At 43.1% G+C, this 22,744-nt stretch overlaps 1 protein-coding gene across 3 annotated transcripts in view; it reads left to right on the top strand.

The window, feature by feature from the left end:
• PCID2 (PCI domain containing 2) overlaps positions 1 to 22,744 on the top strand; it is a 640,141-nt gene that overhangs the window by 534,825 nt on the left and 82,572 nt on the right. For all 3 annotated transcript variants that reach the window (XM_069637154.1, XM_069637152.1, XM_069637153.1), the window contains exon 14: positions 11,264 to 11,387. In XM_069637154.1, coding sequence (XP_069493255.1) covers positions 11,264 to 11,387 — 124 coding nt within the window. The remainder of the gene's footprint in view (positions 1 to 11,263; positions 11,388 to 22,744) is intronic.

A 22,744-nucleotide genomic window follows, 5' to 3' on the forward strand; every position in this document is an offset into this window, starting at 1 on the left:
AAGTAATGCATTGTCATTCCCCGCCTCTCCCCGTGACGTTACTGTGCTGCGTAGGCAAACGCGCCCAGTCGTCTTCTGCGCGACTCCACACAGAACCCGGAAATCAATACAGATCAACTCACAACAAGCGCGCCACAATTCGGAATATGAAACTGTACTTTACAATGAAACAGCAACACGGTACATTTGGTAAAGTACATTTATTTGGCATCAAATGTTTAGAGAATATTCATATGAACTCCGGAAGACATTTATTTTCTTTTATCTGTATCCGCAATAACTGTTCCGTTTCATCTTGGGTCACGCGCTGTTCCATTATGGCACACAGGGTGTTCATTTTCGTAAAAAGAATCACTTTGGAAGCACGGTGAACCGCAAGGCTGTTACATCAACTAGGCACTAGTCCAGCTCAAGTTTGTTATGTTACTTCTAGCCACTAGTACAGCGTAAGGGCATGTGGGCCCTTGGCGATCGTCCCATAATATGGTGATCGTGCTCCAGTTGTTGACACGAAGCTGCAGGTGTCTGCTGAAGAATCCGTCCGCCGGTGTCTCAAACAGGTGGCAGTTGCAGAACGGGATCAAATACCTGTTAAGAAAACAAATAAATGATAATTAGTCTCACTAGCCGAACTTCATTAATATTACTCATTTCATTCATTACGGCCGATCAGAAACTATTTGCTTGCAAGGGTAGTTCAATGGAGTATGTTCTTCTCTAACATAAATGCGAAAAGTAACGAGATAAATCTAGGGCAACACACAATGATAAACGACAATCTACATGCATGAGGAATGATATGATATATGATATGGCATTTGTAACGCGCGTATACTCAAGTGTTTCTAGGCGTGACGAGGCAGGTGGGGAACAAGGGCAGACAGACAACGATCCTACTAGGCCAGGTGTTTTTTTCTGATCGCGCATGGGGATGGGCTGTACAAGGATAGTTGAATACAAATTAAATAATAGGGCCAGCTGGTGGCAAGTGCAAGGTAAATGCCGGGACAAGGGGCTGAAGGATACAGAGACAGTCCCGTAGTGCAGGGAAAAGTGGCTGGGCCAAGGAGCCAGATCGGTGACACCAGTGAACCTGCATGCCCATGTGCCCACTACGAACAGTTTTAACATCTTTTACAGTCATCATTCATTCATTTATTCATGCATCCATTCACTAAATCTTCATTCCGGTATAAAAGCGTGTAAAGATTTACTTACATTATATTTGAAATTTCCATTGTGGTCTCTTCGTAATGCAGTCTGTAAAACGGACCATGCTCTTGACAATGATTTTTCGTATACTGACCTAAAACTGAAACTCGGTCTAGTTTCTGAATTTTCTGCCTTATCGTCTCTTACGTTATTGCACACTCCCTTCAAATGTAGTTCTTTCTGCATGGTCCCTGTCTCAAGGTCAAAAAACAATAGACCCTTATACTTCCAGTGCGACTTGTGGGCCTCATCTGTGCACTGTCCTTCGCATTCTTTATTTGCAACATCACGTAGTAGAGGCATCTGTGAGAACTTGAAGTTTAGAATCCGTCTATGTAGCGTGCCTCAATGTGCAAATGCGAACTGGCTTCTCTCCCAAATGCCACGGCCTGCTTGGCTGGCGCGTTCTAAGTGCCCCAATTTTGTCCCCGTTGTCTGCGAGCTTTGCAGCCTAAATTGAAACATTTAATTTTTTGTGGAAGGTCAGGGAAAGTATAAAGTACCACAGGAGTTGAGTTAAAAGTGAGATTTATTGTTTGTTTGTTTGTTTTATTTTTTGCAATACGCAAGCCTCCCCTCCGTTAACAGTGCGCAGCATTTACATTTACATGAGATGAGACATGAGAAAAATATATACATACACGTATGTGAGGTGAATAGAGAGAATTCAAAGATGACACCCAGCTTCTTCGCCACCCATGATGGTGAAGTTGGGGGTTAGGTTTACTGGTACACTGTACAATAACATTTATTTACAAAAATACAATCCTATTGCAATTATTTAAACCGCAATTTGTACTTTACAATCAGCTGTGCATCGGGTGGGCATGGCACAGTCGCAATGTTTGGTGGCAATGGATCACTGCTCTGTACAGAAACGTCCAAAATTCCATATCTGTGCTTCTCTAACACAGCAACAATAAGGCCTTTCACAAAGTCGAACTGTATTTCATCATAGACTGGTTTGATCACCCATTGCTTACTTCGTTTTGAAAACACCTTGGTGTAGCGAGGCATCCTTACTTTGCCCCTAGTCCTAGATTGTTCACGTCCGACATTGCTGTTATGGGCCAAGACGGCTAGTAGAGTGCGATGTTTCATGCCCCGAAAGCTAAAATGCAAGCGTTTTGGCCTGTACTTTAGGCACATATTGTGGAACACCTCCAAATCTCCTGTGTGACAGAATTCTGTCAGTCCTCTCAAATCTCTTGATAGAGTTTTGTCGAAAACAATCTTCTCAATGGCTTTGTGTGTCGGTGATGATGGAATCAACCACTTCTTCTTCCGTGCCTCCTCTGGGGACAAAGGGCCATGTTCACATTGGTGGAAATGTTCATTTGCTGTCCAGCGGTGAACGTTGGTACAGTGGTGCATCAGTGACCGCCATTTTTCAAGTAGTATTTCCACTGACCCCTCGCAAGTTTTTGAGCTCCACCAAAGATGGTTGGTGATAGAATGTGACCACTGCAAAATACTTTCAAAACCTTTTTTTTTCCTGCAGCCGAGATTTTCTTATTGATTGATTTAGCAAGATGCCATACGTCAAATTGATGTTTAATATGTGGGAACTGCTCTCTCATTGTCTTGGCAATTGAAACGTGTCTATCCGTGGCTATGAGCTCGATGTCCATCCCCCTCGATTGTAGATGTTCCACTGATTTTATAAATCCTAGTTTCTCCATGGCCACTGAGGATGTACATTGTGTTACCTGCACGACCTCCGAACTCACAATTTTCTTACTATCCATGTCCTGAAAGTGGTAGGTGCAGTACTTGGCAGAAAACCCAGGGCTATCGCACTGTCCATCGCTGGCTAGCCTGAATCGTTTGCCTTCGAATGTACTTGCTAGAGTCAATTGTTCAATTCTCCAAGCATCACTAATGGCCGGAAACAGATAATCACGTTGGTATGTGTAGTACAGCGCACTAGAAATGAAATGGAGTCCCACAAACTGAAAAAAAGCCTCTAACTTTCTAAAACTGGAGCCACTAAAAAGTGATGCAGCTGCACACAGTAGATTGCCTGCTGGCAGTTTCCCCAGCATCGGTTGTGCAGACCATGAGAACCTATGATTTAATCTACAGGCGGCTTTTATTTTGACGTTAGTGCCTTTCATTTTACGAGTCACATTAATCAATGGCTTCCCACATACTTTCCCTCTAACGGAATGCACACATTTCAGCATATTTATAATTTCCATCAAGCAACTGTCGAATACAATGTATTTGCTCTCTTTCATTAGACTGTCGTCCTGCGTCAACGTTGTTTCAGCTTTTGACGCTGTGGAGATGTCAACACATTGGAAAGTAATATCGCTGCTATCAAGTATTGTTGCGTCTATGGATGCTGCGGCTGGTTCATTCTCTCTCATTTCAACATCTGCTAATTCAACATTGATGGGAGAACACAACAATGTCGACATATTTTTTGGTGGCAATTTTTTGGCTGGTGTAGATTGTGTAAATTGATCTGCAACTACTTCAGAGCTATCTCCAATACATTCAATAACATCTTCTTGTAGTGGTCCGGTCGCACAGTAGCTATGGTCCAATGCAACTTTGCTGTAGTCTCCAAACAGAGCTAATTCATGTTCTGGCCATTGGACATGAGCATCTCGAGCCTGAACACGCCTCGCCTCAATTAATAGTTCCTCCATAGTGTACATGGTCTGGCAAGCCACATCTCTCATTCGCTTCAATGTCTGTGTGTGTATAGTTCTGATGCCCACGGGTAACTGGAGGAGAGATTGGAAAAGGGATGTTCAGTTTAAACACAAGATGGAGTGTAGTAGAATTGACTAGAAAAAAACATAAAATAGTCCCCACCACAAAAAATTTTTAAAGTTATTAACTGTTTGTAACTAACCTTTTTGTTTTTTTTTCTTTGCAACTTTTTTGACTCGACCTTCAACATCTGCACGCTGTAGCTCCGATTCGTTTCCGCATGTCCTCCCTTCCTCTTGCGCTGCAACGGGTATATTTTCTGTATCCGCATAGACAGCAAGGAATGAGGCTCCATCGTCTCCCTGAAACATAGTACTTTCATTACTATGTATCAAAATATTGTTAGCATAAAACACGTGAGGACGAACACACAGGTACATCTCAATAGCCAAATACGATTTAAACATTGTGTGCAACAATCAAACGACAAGTATTCGACCGGTGATGATCTATTTTGATGGAACTGTCAGTATCCATACCTCCGGCTCTGCATGGACAGCCATGAATGGTTGTATTGGAGAGGAGGCATCCGCATCTCTCTGAAACACAATACTTGCATTAGTATGCTTGTCAATATTGGAAACATAACACACACTTGGGGTCGAACGCACAGGTACATATAAAGAGATAACCGCGAAAGATGCATTGTCCAAAAGAATCAAGGAAAATCCAAATATGATCACATTTCATCGACTTATTTCAACGATTCCTTTACATCTGCATCATCTCAATGAGATGTTGTGATTGAGGTGGAAGCTCCGTCGTCTCCCTGAAACACAGTACTTGGATTAGTATGGTTTTCAATATTGGAAACATAACACACACTTGGGGTCGAATGCACAGGTACATATAAAGAGATAACCGCGAAAGATGCATTGTCCAAAAGAATCAAGGAAAATCCAAATATGATCACATTTCATCGACTTATTTCAACGATCCTTTACATCTGCATCATCTCAATGAGATGTTGTGATTGAGGTGGAAGCTCCGTCGTCTCCCTGAAACACAGCACTTGCGTTTATAGGGAAGAAAGTATAGCAAATGGAATCACGTTATATGATCACGCATGATGGAGCTGTCAGTATCCATACCTCGTGCTGCTGAAGAATATCTATGGATGTTGCAAATGTAGTGCGCACTTCCGAAAGCTGTTGCGCCGATTCGTATACTTGAATGTCAGGCTCTGCATCAAGTGTAGGGGTTGACGCTCCATCGACTGCCTGAAACATAGTACTTGCATTAGTGAGGATTACAATTGTGAAAACATAACATACACCTGGGGTCGATAGCACAGGTACATATCAACGGCTAACCACGAATGAAACATTGTGTAGAACAATCAAACGACAAGAATTCCAGCTCTGATGATGATGCTTGATGGAGCTGTCAGTATCCATACCTCCTGATGTTGAAAAACATCTAGAAATGTTGTAGATGTGGCGGACGCTTCAGCATCTCCCTGAAAGACAGTACTTGCATTAGTATGGTTAACACTAATTATAACTGAAAACAAACACCAGTGGACGATAACTAAGGTGTATCTCAATTGGAAAGCACTAACCAAACATTCAGTAAAATAATTACACGATAGAATAAAACTATTACTTGACATGCATAAAACAAGTATGTAGCGGATTAGCCTAATAAGATTACCTGATACGCGCTAGAAGTGGTTGATAACTGCGACCACGTCAAGGATGTAGAATGTTCTTGCTTCAGATTCAAGGGATAGTCAAGAAGTTGTAAAGGTCAATTAATGATTGATAATGAAATGCCAATATTGAAAATAGCCATGTAAGTCGACAGAATACTTGAAAAATGCTCAATACAGCACAGTTCCCTGTCCCCATATATATATACATTGCGTTTGTGGGTTATGAAATCGAAAAAGAATATATTGATAAATGTCATTATTCAAAAAACTATACACTCATATCAATATCGAAATTATTACAAGGGATAGAACACTTACAATATCAATTAATCCATTCGGCTACACACTACCGCAAGGCCGAAAGCTAAATCCGGACACTTGACTCACCGGTGGCGGAATGTGGATGAATAGAGTGGGAATAGCGTTTTCGAGCAATTTCCGTGTAGTTCGCCGTTTATTCTTCTTTGTTACCCAAGAGGTTGTGTACATGTCCAAGGAAAAGTGCCGGCTGCAGATGCGGTATCGATCACCCCTCTTGTCCTCTAAGACTTGTTGGACTCTACTTTCCAGCTCATCCACTGGATATCCGCAATGTCTGACCCCTTCTCTTATTCGATCGACAGTTTTCGGGAATACATGCATTGTAGTTCCTTCAGATTTCGTATGGGTCTTCGAAGGGCAACCGCTAATCGAACAGGCAGGCATTGTTGATAAATCTGAAAAGTAAATATCGACATTATTATACAATCTTCAAGAATAAAGATTTGATACAAAAGTAAATGAATCATACAATGATCAATGCAAGGTTTGTTTTGGTCGCAGGAACTGTACCAGTTCATTATGTGCAGCTTAGTATTTGCATAAATTGCAGAAATGTATAAATGATGTGACTAAAATCTGAACATGTGACTCATCCCTTGGATGTTCTGTATTGCACGAGAAGGAAACATGCTTACATCATAGACTGGATCCCCGAAGGATGCAATTCGATGACAATAGACACAGATGAAAATAAATAGATCTATTGATAGCATAGCAATGGAAACTCTATTCAATAGCAATGAGACCAATGAACACAGCACTATTGTGTACTCTACTCGCAAATAGATAGAAATTTAAAAATCTGCAAAATATGACTAGGATACATGGCCTTACCTTGACCAACAAACAGTCGGATTCAGCAAGCAGAGCAGTATGTTGCAGGAGAATAGGTGGGTGGCCACAGGTAGCACACTGATGGGTTTGCTCTAAGCGGTCACAGAAGTTCACGGATAGCACGACGACGACCAGATTAGCGTAGATCTCGGTGGTTGCCAGGTAACACGTTCAGGAGTTGACTTGCAAAGCACAAAGATGTTCTCATGAGACATATCAAGTGGTTTATAAAGTATTTGGAACAGGGGTGTGTTTGTGAATGAATGACGTATGTATGTCGTGGTCTTAGGGGGGCGGCCTGCTTCAAGGGGAGGCCTGGCTGGAGACACGGGGTCTGGGGAGGCCATGTGACCGATGGCCCCTTGGCGTGGGACACCTTTTGAAGTGTACATGTTGTTTGGCACCTTGGCCTTTCGCGCCCCGGACAGCCCCCCCCATGCCAGCGAGCATCCACCAGCGCGAACCGCCTTTGATACAGGGGGGTGGGATGGATGGGCCTGGGGCGTGCAGATAAGGCACAGGAAGACTGCTGAATGGAGACACACTTATGTGGATTGCAGGGGGGCGGCCTGCTTCAAGGGGAGGCCTGGCTGGAGACACGGGGTCTGGGGAGGCCATGTGACCGATGGCCCCTTGGCGTGGGACACCTTTTGAAGTGTACATGTTGTTTGGCACCTTGGCCTTTCGCGCCCCGGACAGCCCCGCCCCCCATGCCAGCGAGCATCCACCGGCGCGAACCGCCTTTATATCAATATACAGTATATCGCCTTTATATGAATGATAGTATATCGTTGCTTATCAATAACAAATGCCACATACCGCAGATTCTTGTGAGCACAGACCCACACTTCAACCAGTGTATTATAGTGGCCCAAGACCCGAAGGTCTGTATAATCCAATGGTAATTGATAGTATAGATATATGTGATTCATTTAAAAAATCGAGACAAATGTTGTTAAAATAAATGTGGTGTTTTATTTTGTATCTTATTTTCATGACACAAAAATACAAGACTTTAAAGATTATACAGGTCAGGTTGCAGCACAGCGAGAGAAAATCCCCTGTACTGACCGCTGTCACTCGGGAACGTTTCTCTAATGGCACGAACGGCACAGGCAGGTATCACTCTAAGAACGCGGTGTCCAAGTCTCCCGTGAAGCCACCATGTATAGGAACGATAGGCCACCAGCCTGTACCACCTGTGAAAAGGAATGAAACAAACTGTTTTTAAATGACCCAGATAAGTTTAATAAACGTTTGTTGTCAATGACAATTCTTGTAACTAATGGCATTTTACACGGACAAATGCTATCTAGACAATGCACACTATTTAAAGCCTTACATGCGTTACAATGATATGTAGATGTAATTTTGGATATAGTAGAAGAACATGAAATAGGAGTGGCATGACGAGCAGAGTATACTTACTCGTTACTCAGATTACGAGGACGAACAGTTGCTCGAAGTTCGTGCATAAGCACCATCAAGATTCTCAACACGGCCCGTGTGAGGCAGGCTGCCCTGAAGTCTGGCAGCTCGGTGATGCATTGCGGTCGTGGCTCGCCTTCCGAAATGTAGGCCAGGCATCCCGAGTTTTCTCGGCAGCAGCAGTTCTCGTCCTCGGTTGGCATTAGCTCGCACCGATTGCATGTGCACCAGGTGGAGACGCCGTCCATGCGACTAGGCCCAGGCTCTTCATCTGTTGAATCGTCCTCCCAACTGCCGTCCGAATCCCCATCGTTTTCACGTGCTTCCCTTTCCAGTAGTTCCTCCTCGGTATACTCAGGCTCGTACATGTAGGGCATTATTGTAGCCATTGTGTGGTAAACAGAGTAAAATAATTTACCGAGATGGTACAGGTGTTCACACGGGCTACAAGCGGCGAAGGTAGCTGACCAGAGCACTGAACCGAGTCACGGAATACTCAAAGTAACACAGAGAGAGGAATGGAATCGAAAACCTGCTGCTGTGTGTTGTGAAACGGTCTGTTTATACTTATTGAGGAAAGAGGCGTCCTGCCATTTCCATGGCGACACGTCATTAGCTGAAGCGAAGCGAATGTTGACATGAGACGTGCTTTGGCGTTGGGAAATGGGCGGTACGAGTCTGCTGATGACAGGCTCAGGGGCGGGGGAATTGATTTAGTGCCGCAAAAGCAGGTGAGCCAGGGCGATCGGGGAAAAGATAGGATTTTCAGAAAATGGCGGCTCCCATGTGCTTGTTTTCGCGTGCGTTTAATGGACGAAAACTCGGGTAAGGTCCATAGGAAAGTTTTCTAAAATCGAGCCACTTAGCCTTAAAAAAACATGGCCGACCCATAGGGACAATAACATTTTTTACTAGAGTATGCCTTTAACTACCAGAAGTGCTTCAGAACACCTAGACGTTTTCTCAATTAACATTGGCTGTCCTGGCTCTCTGAAAGACTCTTCTCGCCTCTGACTTTGTGCTTTAACTATTCCCTAGGAAAGGGTTAACTTACTTTGCATTGGAGGGTTCAACAAAGTACTTACCTGTTTAAGAATATTTGTTAACGTTTGTTTTATTCCCCTCTTCTTTTCCTTTTGACACTAATCTCAGTATTGCTATAAATGTGCCAGTGATATATCAATGTCCACAGTGTCTTAGTTATTTAAGTAACCTCAGGGTGTATGAAGTGTCTGTGTTCCATCCCCAATTGGTATCTATTGATTAATTGAAACGGAGTGGGTCATTTTGAAGTATATTTTGTGTTGCATATATTTGCTCCCTTTTAAAGAAGGCTTATTCAACTGACTGTTAAATTAATAGATAATTGTTTAATCAAGAAACCTCGAGTGTAAGTGTTTATTTGGATACTTGTCACTGGGAATCTCTGTGTAATAACCCTACAGCTCACATTGACCCCTCTTAAAATAAGCCTGGCTGCTCAGTCACTCTACCAATGTTTGTAGTACATGCTTATACCAAAGGTTAGGTTAACTATTGCCAAGAGGACAAGGCTGGCGCAGTCTCACAGGGTACTGCATACAATCTTGCCTAACAAAGGCTTTTGCATTCAGGATTTTTTAAATAAATATGCTGCTCGAAATGCCCAGGCCTTGCCTCAATCCAGTTTGAAAGGGGCCAAAATGGTGGTCGTCTTAATCCATCACTCTAAATCAGTTAAAAGGTAAGGATGTAAAGATCTTACTGGAAACCACCAATAAAGCAATCGGATAGCATTTTGGATCTTTGTGTTGCCTTTTCTTAAATATGGGTAATACAGAATCTTCGATGATGTTAATACAATAAACTTCAGCCCATGTATTTGGCTGTTACTTAATTGCCATATATGAAAGGCCATCACGGGTAGGAACGTTCAATACTTGAAGCCTTGCAAGAACAGCCCTTATGTCTGTCCTTCCAAAGAATGCAGTGCATTTAGAGTAAAGATTACATTTTACTTTGTGGGTGTGTGGTAATTTCTACAAACCTACTTTTCCATTTTCCATTCATATTCTGATATGTGATTTAATCGACCACTATTTTGCAAATTGTGATAATTTCTTCCAAGATTCCTGAATCTTTTCAGATCCTTTAATTGTATTATTTTCACTAGATCTGTCCATATATGATGAGTTCCACATGTTTTGTGAGCCTTCAATCATTTTCTATGATGTTGTTCATATCGCAAATCTTTTTCATCTGCTGACTTGCCAAAGTCGGCTTTTAAATCTATGGATATATAGCAACACCCTTTTTTTCATGCATATTTCATAATCCTATAGTTCCACAGCTTTACCCTTAAGCAGGTACATGCATTTAGTTCACCGAATGGCCATCTTTCGGGTCAATGTTCTTAACGTGTCTTAAAAATGTCTAGGACCTACAGCAAGAATTCCCTACCAATGGACAAGACAACGGATCACATTAATTGGTAATAATATCCATTATTCTGAAATTCCTTGCTGACTAAGCCACACACTTTTACTGTTAGGCTGGATTTCTCTAATAGATTGTAACTTATCATTAACTTTGTCATCTATCACTAAGGATAAAATGTTGCGATCACTTTCGCCGCTCTTTCTTTGTATCTAAATGCCTACTCTGGTACAAACAAAGTGACACAAAACTAATCTGTAATGGATTTAGAATGGCACTAAAATTATTTGTAGCCCAGAAATGTCTCCTGCTGTATGCCCATTTGCCATAAGAAGGACCCAATCGCATAGAAATTCTTCAAAGCCATACAACTACGGCACTTCTATGTTGGGAAAGAATGGCTTTCAGGATTTCATTCAATAGCCATACTCTAGAATTCTTTCCTGTGGCACACATCGGTACATTTTGATTTCAAGTCACTAGCATCTATTCTAGCATCTATTCTTTTGTCTGCGTAGGTAGCTCTACAAACGGTGAGAAATGTTGTTTACCACTTTGAGATAGTTGTTAATTCTGGGCTTATAAGTGGAATAGAGAGAGAAGAGCATGGTTGCTTTGGTTCATTAGTGAAATTCCCTGTTCGCTCGGTCTAATGTTTTTCTTGTTCCTTTTCAGGTATCTGATACTGAAAACACACCAGTTATCTCTCGATGCTTTCCTGATTGCCCTAAAATTCATGCAGGTGGATGATGTCGATATCGATGAGGTCCAGTGCATCATAGCTAACCTCATTTACATGGTAATTGTATATGTGTTTACTTCATTTAGTACTTGGAATATTTAATAATTTGGCTGAAATTTAAATTATCGGTATGTGGTTCCCCATAGCGGCAAAGACAACCTGTACCGTAACCTAATAAGGAAACATACCCCGACACATGTTTAAAAATATGAATTGGAACTACTTGCTCCCTACTGGCTATTTCTGCAAAAGTAATAGTTGGCGAGTAAGGTAACATAATTGCCTGGTTCTTCCTTGAATATTTGAGGCAGGCATGGAACCTAAGAAAATGTGTTGTAAAAAATGGACTTGATGTATAAGAGGCCTTCAGTTTTAAGTTGTTTGGGAAGATTTTACCTGACAATGTTATTATGTGTATGTGATATGTTCCGTAATGATTGTATTAATTGTGTTTTATTGATGTTGATTGAATATTGTGGAAAATTTACTTGTATCCAATGTGTGTTGTGTATTGGTTTACGGATTGTATCCAAATAAACTATGAGATGATAATTAAGTAAGGTAACTAACATATGTGGAAAATCGGGTAAAACAAGAAAATATCTGGGGTGGAAAACACTTCCTAGAGAGGGGAAGCGGCACAACACTGATTATTCCAATCACCGGACTTGGTGCACTTTTATCTCTGCATCGGTCAGGAGAGTGATATGTTGGGCACTGTACTTCAAAACAACTCCTCTGAGGTTGCTGTGTGTCAAACATAATTGTCTAAAGTGGGGCTTCTCGTTACATGGCCCATGGGTCATTTGCAGTCCTTCCGACCATTTTCTTTGCCCCTCTTTCACTTAATCTCCTCTTTGACAACACCAGGCACATTAGCGATGGAGCTGATAAGGCAACTACAGTGAGAATTTAGCACTTGCTTAACTTCAGAATGTATTTCACCATCAACTTCAGAATGCAGGCACAATAACCGCACGGTCCAGGGTTGGCTAGTGGGAATAGTTGACAGGATTAAAAAAGAGCCACTGAGCAAGGAAGATAAATATTGAAAAGAAGCATTGCTAAATCCACATTATTTGGATTTTGATTTCAAATGTTGAAATCAACATTTAAGTCTTAATAGTGCAGCCCTTCATGTGCAGTGCTACAATCATAACCAAGCCCAGCCTTACAATCACCAGTAATGCCAGCTGATGTCCTCGATGCATGGTATAGTAATCAAATGAAATGTTCAGCTACACAACTCCACTTATTGACATCATATGCCAAGTCCAGCCTTAAATGGCCAGTTAAGGCAAGTTATTGCCTTATTCAAGGGATAGTGGCCATAAAAGGTTCTGCTATCAAAACTGAACATAGGCTCAAATGTTATGTTATGTGATGAGTTTTGGAGAGCGCTCTATCGCCACCAGTGGCATCTTGAAGCTATTGCTGGTTACACCCATGGGTTCAGTGAGTGAGAGGAAAAGGGTCTACGCATTGTAATAAGATGCAAAGAAGATGCCTTCTGCTTCATTTTAAAGATTAGAAACCATTATGTTTTGCTCAAATACCTTAGAAGTGCCCCTGTATTGCATTGTATCCATTTCCCAATAGACATTAAAATGCAATATATTAAGATTATTTAATAAAAATGTATAAGTTCTCAAACGCCTGTGTTTTGATTTATTAAAAACCTTATTCTGTTTTTCGTCAGAGTTACAGGCGAATGGTGCTTTCAAATGCATTAATTGGCACGGTTTGTTTTTCACAATTTCTTTTAAAATGCACCATTTTGCTCTAGTTGCTAAGTTTCAACCAACATTTCTTACGGAGAACTGCCAAAAACATCCTATAAGGGGTTTCATTAGAGGTGTGGTAACTCACATTGCCCGTTTTACTGCCTATGCTATTACAAAGCTGGCATTATTACCTTGGAATATCACCAATATTTCCCTCCACTCAAAAGGTGTAGGCAAAACTTTTAAAATATCCCCGGATTCATTTAAAACGTGTTTGCCTATACAGAAGGGAAATGCTTCTCTGCACTTTGCCTATCAATACATTGTAAAGGCAATAGTAATTATGGATCTCTGGTCACATGTGACCCTTTTGTGCATACAAAATAATGGACAGTAGTGGTTTGATCTGCTACTATACAAAACACCCAAGTTTCTTGGATGATGCATCAGTGGCGTAAAACCACTACAGTGGTCAATGCGCAGTATAAAAGCTTTATTACATAAACCCTTTTCATCCTCAGTCCAGTGATGGAAATAGTTAAATACTTTGAACAAGATGGAGGTAGAATTACTAAAATGCCACTGGCTGTCTTTCAGTAAATCCCCTGCCATTACCACCATGACAACTTTAATCCCGAAATGAGGGGATGAGGGGCCCATAATGCAAATGTTAATCTTCAAGAAAACATCTAAAGACTTGGTAGAGTCTCTCCCAAGGGTTATTCACCCAAGAACAGGTCATTGGGCTGTGTTCGTGCTGGTAGAGAGATTCCCAGACCCCCCTTTGTTTGCATACATTAACTTTGGGTTTCACCCTAAGTTAACAGGGCAATCCAGACGTGGACCCCTTGCTCACTGTTCTTAGAGAGGCAACAGTTTCACCTCACTGATGATGCCCAACAAGGCTGAAACACGTGTATGGGGTTACTGATGGTACTCTTGTTCAGAGGAGAATTGCCTAGCATTTCGGCGCTGGACTGCCCCTGGGCAGGACAAAGGCTGATATGCGGGGACATTTCTTCTCTGTGAAAAGGACAGTGAGCTAAAGACTTGGTAGAGTCTCTCCCAGGGGTTATTCACCCAAGAACAGGTCATTGGGCTGTGTTCGTGCTGGTAGAGAGATTCCCAGACCCCCCTTTGTTTGCATTCAAGAAAACATCATCTGTGCCTGTTATAAGGGACATGAAGTGAAGTGGTATTTACATGCTTTCTTGTGTTATGAATATTACTGTCTAAATGTGCTTCTTAGAAGATCAAAATATTTTTGGGTGACTTGGAAAGGCTTCTGTCATTAAAACTGAAGTGTTCATTTTTCTTTTTTTGTTGGGCGGAGAAGGGGACATTTGTGCCAGACAGTGGCCAGTCATCAATGCTGCCCCTGTCAAAGACCAAACCTTTTGGCCCCCTAGAAAATATGAGTAACCCTGGCCTGAAGGGTTTAATAGGTTTAATAATAGCTACCCATCTGCAAGACACCAGCTAGATGCCTTGATCCATATCTAGCCCCCATGTACATTGTACATCTGCTTCTCACACCTACGTTACTTGCCTTTTGCACATCTATTTTCCCACAGTCCACTTCGATCCAGGATGACCTTATCTTATAATGTGAGATGCCACACTAATAATTTTAAGAGGTAGGCGCCCCTACATAATCAATGTGCAGCACCTGAATGACTGATATTTGTGTAATGCCGATTTGCAACCTGAATTGCCCAAGGTGCTTACTGGTTGGAGTAGGGGGTGCATGTAAAAGCAACTTTGTGAGTTCTCGCTCTATAATTTTGTGGGTCCCCTTAAAATAATGTCTGGATTCAGTGAATTTTCAATTTTTGTCTTGTAACCTGAGGACTGCTTCTAAGTCTCCCTGTCACTATTATGCTGCCTTTGTTTTGCTACCAAGGCAATGGTGTTTTTTAAGCCACCATGTTGGTCCCAGGGTGATTTTAACACTCTGTTGTGGAGAAAGCTTTTGAAAGCTATGATTTACTTGTGGCGACTCCAGGTTTGCAGCCTCTTGTACCACATTTGTATCCCACTGCACCTATAGGGTAGTCATCTGAACACTACTGTGTTTTCTAAGCCTGTTCCTGCCCATTTAGTTTTTAGTCTTGCTTTGTGTGGAGCATGACGCACTGTCAAAATGGCCATTTTGGTTTTGTTGGCTTACCCAGAGTCCACAAAATCACCCTCACTTGTAGTTAAGCCGGTGTAGATTGGTTTAAAGTCATCCAGACTTACCAATCTACATTAATTGTGGGCGTGCCTATTTGTTTTGTCGTGTTAGGGCCATCCTGATTTGCCAGCCACCACAAATGTGTACTTCTTGGATTGTGATTGGTGGGCTGGCTTAGGCTAGCCCCTGAGCAAATGTGTTATTGGTGACAGCCCCGGTGCATTCACCAGACCCATTATGTATCCTTACCTGGAGATTGGTTGAAGATGGGTTTCTGCTGTTGAAGACCCTTGTTCGGACATTGTGGTTTGACTCATTCACAGATCTTAGCTTGCTTATTGACATCTTCCTAACCCCTCTTTCCTCTAGTAACCTCTTTCTAGACAGTAGACCTATGTTCTGTTATAAGGCAGAATACCTTAAGGTTCTGGAAAGTACTGAGATGTAGAAGAATATGAAGAACCTAGGTTGTCCAAGTACTGGGACAAGTTGGCCCTGTGGAGTGATAAAGATGAAACCAGTGAACGAGAAGGACTTATACAATGGGCCCAGACACTACTGGCAACATTGTATAACATTGTATAAAAATTCGCAATGGACTAAACGCCTTGTTTCAGGCAGCCGTGGAGGACAGCAAGTGTGCTGCGCACCAAACGCTGGCGATATGAACCTGCGTCCCTGATCCCTAGGGAGAGAACTCCAAGGATGCTGGCAGTCTGCCACGTCTGATGATCCGGAGGTCTGTGGGAGCAGACCGGTGCCCAGCAGCGTATGAGGAAAGCAAGCAGAAGGGAGCCGGGAACATTGTCGAATGGCCAGAGGGAAAGCAAGATGCCGGAGAAGCTGAATGGAGCGCCCACCAACCCAGGAAGTCCTGGCAAAGTGTCGAAGCCCTTATCAAGGTAAAGTGTGGAACGGGAAACCTGGAGGGGATGCAGGGCAGCTTTCCAAGAGGGCACATGAAGTTGTCCCTAGGCCCCTTTGCAAACATAACGCGTCGGTGGAACGGCAGGGACAGAAAGCCTACAAACCTTCTCCTCCTTATTTCAGTGGTGAAACAGAGCCTTTTGATCACCAGGGAAGGGTCGAGAACACCAAGTACTATAAAGAGAACTTGAAACGAGAGTCCCTCACAACCACTGGGAGAGAAACCAGGGTCTGAGTGCCAAACCCAAGAGAGTGATACAAGTCTTCTTCCTTGTGGCAGTACGTGGCGGGGAAGTGAACCAAGTGAGCCAAACCAAAGAAAAGCCAGGGTTTGTGGACCCTCCTAACACTCGGAATTGGGTGTTGTAGGTGTGAAACCTAATGAAGAGAAGACCAGGGAAAGGGAGTCATGCCCCATGGTTGTAAGAGTCTGTTCTGAAATTACCAGGAAAAGGGGGTCATTCTCCTGGTAACTAGGATTGGGAGTAAGGTCCAACAGGCCTGGCAAAGGAAGTCATTCCCGGGGCTATCTGAGACGGAGACCGAGCACCAGGAGACAGGAAGCATTCTACTAGCCTATCGAGAAAGTATTTGGAACTTTGTGGCCTGCCTGAGGGAGTCATTCCCCAAGCTATCTGAGACTGGACATCGGGAGAAGGGAGGCATTCTCCTGGCCCACAAGGAAACATTGTGAGGAACTTTAATCATACCCCAGGAGAAGGGAGACTTTCTCCTGGGACCAGAACAGTACTGCCTTATTCTTTAGTTTCTAGTGTAAGGGACAGAAGTAAGGTTTTCTTGACACAGGAGGGTGGACACTTTTGCTTTGACAGACATCCTGACAATCACCTTAGTTCTTTAGTTGAGGCAGTGATATGCATCTTAGAAATAGGGACATATAGGTTTTCTCTTGCTTTCTGATTTAAAAGTATTTAGCCCCAAACATGCCCCCTTTGTGTCAGTCTCCTTCTTCTGCACCTTTACTTAGAGCTAAAGAAAAAGAAAACAGCGGACCATAATACATCATTCAATCTCTGTTTAAAATGGCATTAACAACATCTAATAAGTTATCAGCATACTTTAAAATTGAAACAAAAGAAAGGCCAAGAATAAATAAGGTCCAAAAATCACAATGCTGCAGTGCCGCATCTAATGTTCTGGGATCTCTTGGCTCATGCTTTTTAAAAACAATATGGCCACTGCACAGGTGCCATGCTCCTATTTTGTAGAGTTACAGTAGAACAAAGAATTAGCTGTAGTTTGTATGCCACCAGACTGTAACAAATGTTTTATCCAGTGGTGCCTAATGTATAACCAGGAGAAAGGAATAATGCACTTCTTCTTCCACCATGTTTGGGTAATATGCGCTTTTGTTTGATGCGCCATTATGCTGCTTTGAAGTAGAACTGGCTAAGACTAGAAAACCTACACAAACTTTATGTAAACATGATTTTAAGTAAAACGGCTTGATTAAATCCAAATAGGATTCCTGGTCCAGTTTTTTCAACGGGTAATCCTCACTCACAGGACACCCGCAATATGATGCCTTAACACCCACAGTGGATTGCTGATTGATACTAGATGGGGTCTCCACCACATGCCCCAGTTGCAGGTTAGCCAAAATGGCTTTAATATCCTTAGGCCAAGTCCCACTTGGAACCCCTACCACCTGTAGCGCAGTCAACAATTAATTTTTATAGGCAGCTAAAGACTCATTACAACAATCTCAGTACAGATGTCAAACAAGCATCATAATCAACTCCTAAATAAACCAGTTCCAATCATAGGGTCCCATTAGTTGACTTACTATGTTAATGAAGTGGTAGCCTTAATGCTCAGCCTCACTACCAAGTGAGAGTATAAGACTTTTCTGGTCAACCTTTGCAGGTCAACTAAGCTTGGCCTATCAGACTTGTGCCCCGGTTGTTTTTTCTACAAATCCTCCTAAGAATAAAAATCCACCTTACTCTTTTCTGGTTGTAGGAAACATTAAGAGACAAAGATGTAACACACAGTCTGGGCTACAGGAGCAAACTACCACACTAAACCTCTTCCTACCAACCCTACTATTGTGTAGTCTATGTGGCTATATCGTCACCAGAACCCTATATGTTTTGCGTGGAGGATCCGTTGCCTATGAATCCTGCCTTTACAGGCGATCAGCCCTTTATTGATAAAGAGGTGGGCTAAAGGGGCAGCATTAGAGTGGGTGAATGCCATGTCCAAGCTGCAACTCTGGGATGCCCCTGGATTCACCCTCATTATCAACTCCCAGTGTGGAACATAACTACTCAAATTTGAAATTCAACTCGCCCATATCGAATTTAAAAGTTGTGCCTTTCCAATTACAATGACCATCAACAAATGTCTTGTGGAATGGTAGTAAGTCCAACTCAAGATTTGCACTATGTGGCTATAGTCTGACATAAATCCCAGACACACTGGATCGGGAGGGTGATGTGACTTTTTCCTGCACCCATGTCAAGGATGAGAGGGGCGCAAAACATCCATCTACTGCAGTTGTCGGTGTCCATTGTTCTAATGGTTAACAGTCTGCTGGCGTTACAAACTACAAGGCGAAGGCTGTAATGTTGGGGGAAGGTCATAAAGTGAATGTTACTGCAGGAATGACAAATGAGTTGTAGCTTTGATCCTCTCTGTTGCAAAGATTGATATTTGGCCGTTGGCAAACTTTCTATCAGTGCTTCTTTGACCATCACCATTCAAATCTAATCAACTAAACTATAATCAGGATCAGGGATTCTTGCTATATTGATAATATCACAAACTATAGAAAGTCATACTTTAATATGTCTAAGCAGGTTTGAACGCAATTCAATGCATCCATGTGTTTAACCAACCCCCTTACTACTTTAGGGAACCCTGTCATAAATGAAATATTCCATGATTTAGGGGCTCTCGCAAATGCCTAGAAAGGGACAGTGAATGGTTCGGTCAACATTTTTTATTGCCCCTACGGGTCGGCCATGTGTTTTTAAGCCTAAGTCGCTCGATTTTAGAAGCATTTCCTATGGACCTTACCAGTGTTTTCGTCCATTAAACGCACGCGAAAACAGGCATCAGGGAGCTGCCATTTTGTGATAATCCTATCATTTCCCCTATCGCCCTGGCTGACCTGCTTTTGCGGCACTAAATCGTATCCCCCGCCCCTGAGCCTGTCATCAGCAGACGCGTACCGCCCATTTCACAACGCCAAAGCACGTCTCATGTCAACATTCGCTGCGCTTCAGCTAATGACATGTCGCCATGAAAATGGCAGGACGCCTCTTTCCTCAATAAGTATAAACAGACCGTTTCACAACACACAGCAGCAGATTTTCGATTCCATTCCCCTCTCTGTGTTACTTTGAGTATTCTGTGACTCGTTTCGGTGTTCTGGTCAGCTACCTTCGTTGCTTGTAGCCCGTGTGAACAGATACCAGTACCACCGCTATAAATTATTTGTTTGTTTAACACACAATGGCTACAATAATGCCCTACATGTACGAGCACGAGTATACCGAGGAGGAACTACTGGAAAGGGAAACACGCGAAAACGATGGGTCTTCGGACGGCAGTTGGGAGGACGATTCAACAGCTGAAGAGCCTGGACCTAGTCGCGTGGATGGTGTTTCCACCTGGTGGACATGCAATCGGTGCGAGCTAATGCCAACCGAGGACGAGAACTGCTGCTGCTTTGAAAACTCGGGATGCGTGGCCTACATTTCGGAAGGCGAGCCACGACTGCAATGCATCACCGAGCTGCCAGACTTCAGGGCAGCCTGCCTCACACGGTCCGTGTTGAGGATAATGATGGTGCTTATGCACGAACTTCGCGCAACTGTTCGTCCTCGTAATCCGAGTAACGAGTAAGTATACTCTGCTTGTCATGCCACTCCTATTTCATGGTCTTCTACTATATCCAAAATTACATATACATATCATTGTAACGCATCAAAGTCGTTCAATGGTGTGCAGTGTCTAGATAGCATTTGTCCGAGCAGAATGCCATTAGTTACAAGAATTGTCATTGACAACAAACGTTTATTAAACTTATGTTGGGCATTTAAAAACAGTTTGTTTCATTCCTTTTCACAGGTGGTAGAGGCTGGTGGCCTATCGTTCCTTTATGTGGTGGCTTCACGGGAGGCTTGGACACCGCGTTCGAAGAGTAATACCCACCTGTGCCGTTCATGCCATGAGAGAAACGTTCCCGAGTGACAGCGGTCAGTACAGGGGATTTTCTCTCGCTGTGCTGCAACCTGACCTGTACAATGTTTAAAGTACACTGTTTGAAGTGTGGGTCTGTGCTCAAAAGAATCTCCGGTATGTGGCATTTGTTATTGATAGGCAACGATATACTGCAGTAGGGGTCTAATGTTAGTTAGGGATCTGCTAGGTGGGCATCATGGCGTGATCAGTGGTCTGGCACATGAAGAGAATACCTTGCAGGGACACAGGGTCAGAATGGCAGTAAGTTACCACTGGCGAGGATGCGTGGGCAAGGACACGTTTGTGGAGATGAACGAGCTATGTGCTTAGTTCAGGCTGGTTCACATGCAGGACAGTGATCTCAGAGGAAGAGTGATGTTACATTTATTAGCTGTTGCAAATACCTCTGGAGTTTTCCAGTCAGAGTGGGAACGAGGGTGGGGGCCATGTGCTCTGCGCAGTGAGGCCTGGTCACCAAGATGGAGAGGAAAGGGGGTACAAAAATGGATGCCCCATGTCCTGCTCAGTGGTCCCATCTACGCGAATGTCAACCAAAGTTAACATCACATAAGGGCAGGGGGCGAACCCACTACTGGAGGAACTTGGTCCGAGTTTCTACTGAGAAGTAAAGGATGAGAGGGGCCTGATGGCCCCTCGCTCCCACACACTTGCCTGCATGCCCACCGGCCCATCCATCCCACCCCCTCTATCAAAGGCGGTTCGCACCCGGGGGTGAGCGCTGGCATGGGTGGCTGTCACGGGCACAAACGGCCAAGGTGCCAAACAGCATGTACACTTCAAAAGGTATCCCACGCCCAGGGGCCATCGCTCACATGGCCTCCTCAGACCCCGTGTCTCCAGGCAGGCCTCCCCTGAGGCAGGCCGCCCCCCTGCAATCCACATAATTGTGTCTCCATTCAGCAGTCTTCCTGTGCCTTATCTGCATGCCCCAGGCCCATCCATCCCACCCCCTCTATCAAAGGCGGTCGGTTCGCACCCGGGGATGAGCGCTGGCATGGGGGGCTGTCACGGGCACAAACGGCCAAGGTGCCAAACAGCACGTACACTTCAAAAGGTATCCCACGCCCAGGGGCCATCGCTCACATAGCCTCCTCAGACCCCGTGTCTCCAGGCAGGCCTCCCCTGAGGCAGGCCGCCCCCCCCCCTGCAAACCACATAATACCACGAGATACACACATCATTCATTCACAAACACACCCCTGTTTCTAATACTTTATAAACCACTTGATATGTCTCATGAGAACATCTTTGTGCTTTGCAAGTCAACTCCTGAACCTTCTACCTAAGAAGCATGAGATCTATGCTAATCTGCTCATCGTCGTTCAGAGTTTAGTCACATAATGTAAAAAATGTCTGTAATTTATGCAAATACGAAGCCGCACATGATGAACTGGTATAGTTCCGGCGACCAAAACAAACCTTGCATTGAGCATGGTATGGTTCATTCACTTTTTTGACATTTTTATTCATCAAGGTTTTATAATAATCTTGATATTTACTTTTCAGAATTTTCAACAATGCCTGCCTGTTCGATTAGCGGTTGCCCTTCGAAAACCCATGCTAAATCTGAAGGCACTACAATGGATGTATTTCCGAAAACTGTTGATCGAATAAGAGAATGAGTCAGACATTGCAGATATCCACTGGATGAGCTGGAAAGTAGAGTCCAACAAGTCTTAGAGGACAAGAGGGGTGATCGATACCGCATCTGCAGCCGGCACTTTCCCTCGAACATGTACGCCACATCTTGGGTAACAAAGAAGAATAAACGGCGAACGACACGAAAATTGCTTGCAAACGCTATTCCAACTCTATTCGTCCACATTCCGCCACTGGTGAGTCAAGTGTCCGGATTTAGCTTTAGGCCTTGCGGTAGTGTGTAGGTAGCCGAATTGATTAATTAATATTTTAGGTGTTGTGTCCCTTGTAATACTCCTTTGTAATACCTTCGATATTGATGAGTGTATAGCTATTTGAATAATGACATTTATCAATAAATTATTTTTCGATTTTATAACCCCCAAAGGAAATCTATTTATGGGCACAGGGAACTGTACTATATTGCGCATTTTCAATAGCATTATTCTCAAGTATTCTGTCGGTTTACATGGCTATTTTTTAATATTTGCATTTCATCAAACAATAATTTACCTTTACAACTGCTTGACTATCCACTGAATCTGAAGCAAGAACATTCTACATCCGTGACGTGCCCGCAGTTATCAACCACTTCTAGCGCGTATCAGGTAATCATACTTGGCTATTCCGCTACAGACTTATTTTATGCATGTCAAGTAATAGTTTTTATGTATCGTGTCATTATTTTACAAATTTTTTGGTTAGTGCTTTCCAAT

Source organism: Ambystoma mexicanum, chromosome 7p, assembly GCF_040938575.1.
Source record: "Ambystoma mexicanum isolate Mex_15411 chromosome 7p, UKY_AmexF1_1, whole genome shotgun sequence".
Lineage (NCBI taxonomy): Eukaryota > Metazoa > Chordata > Amphibia > Caudata > Ambystomatidae > Ambystoma > Ambystoma mexicanum.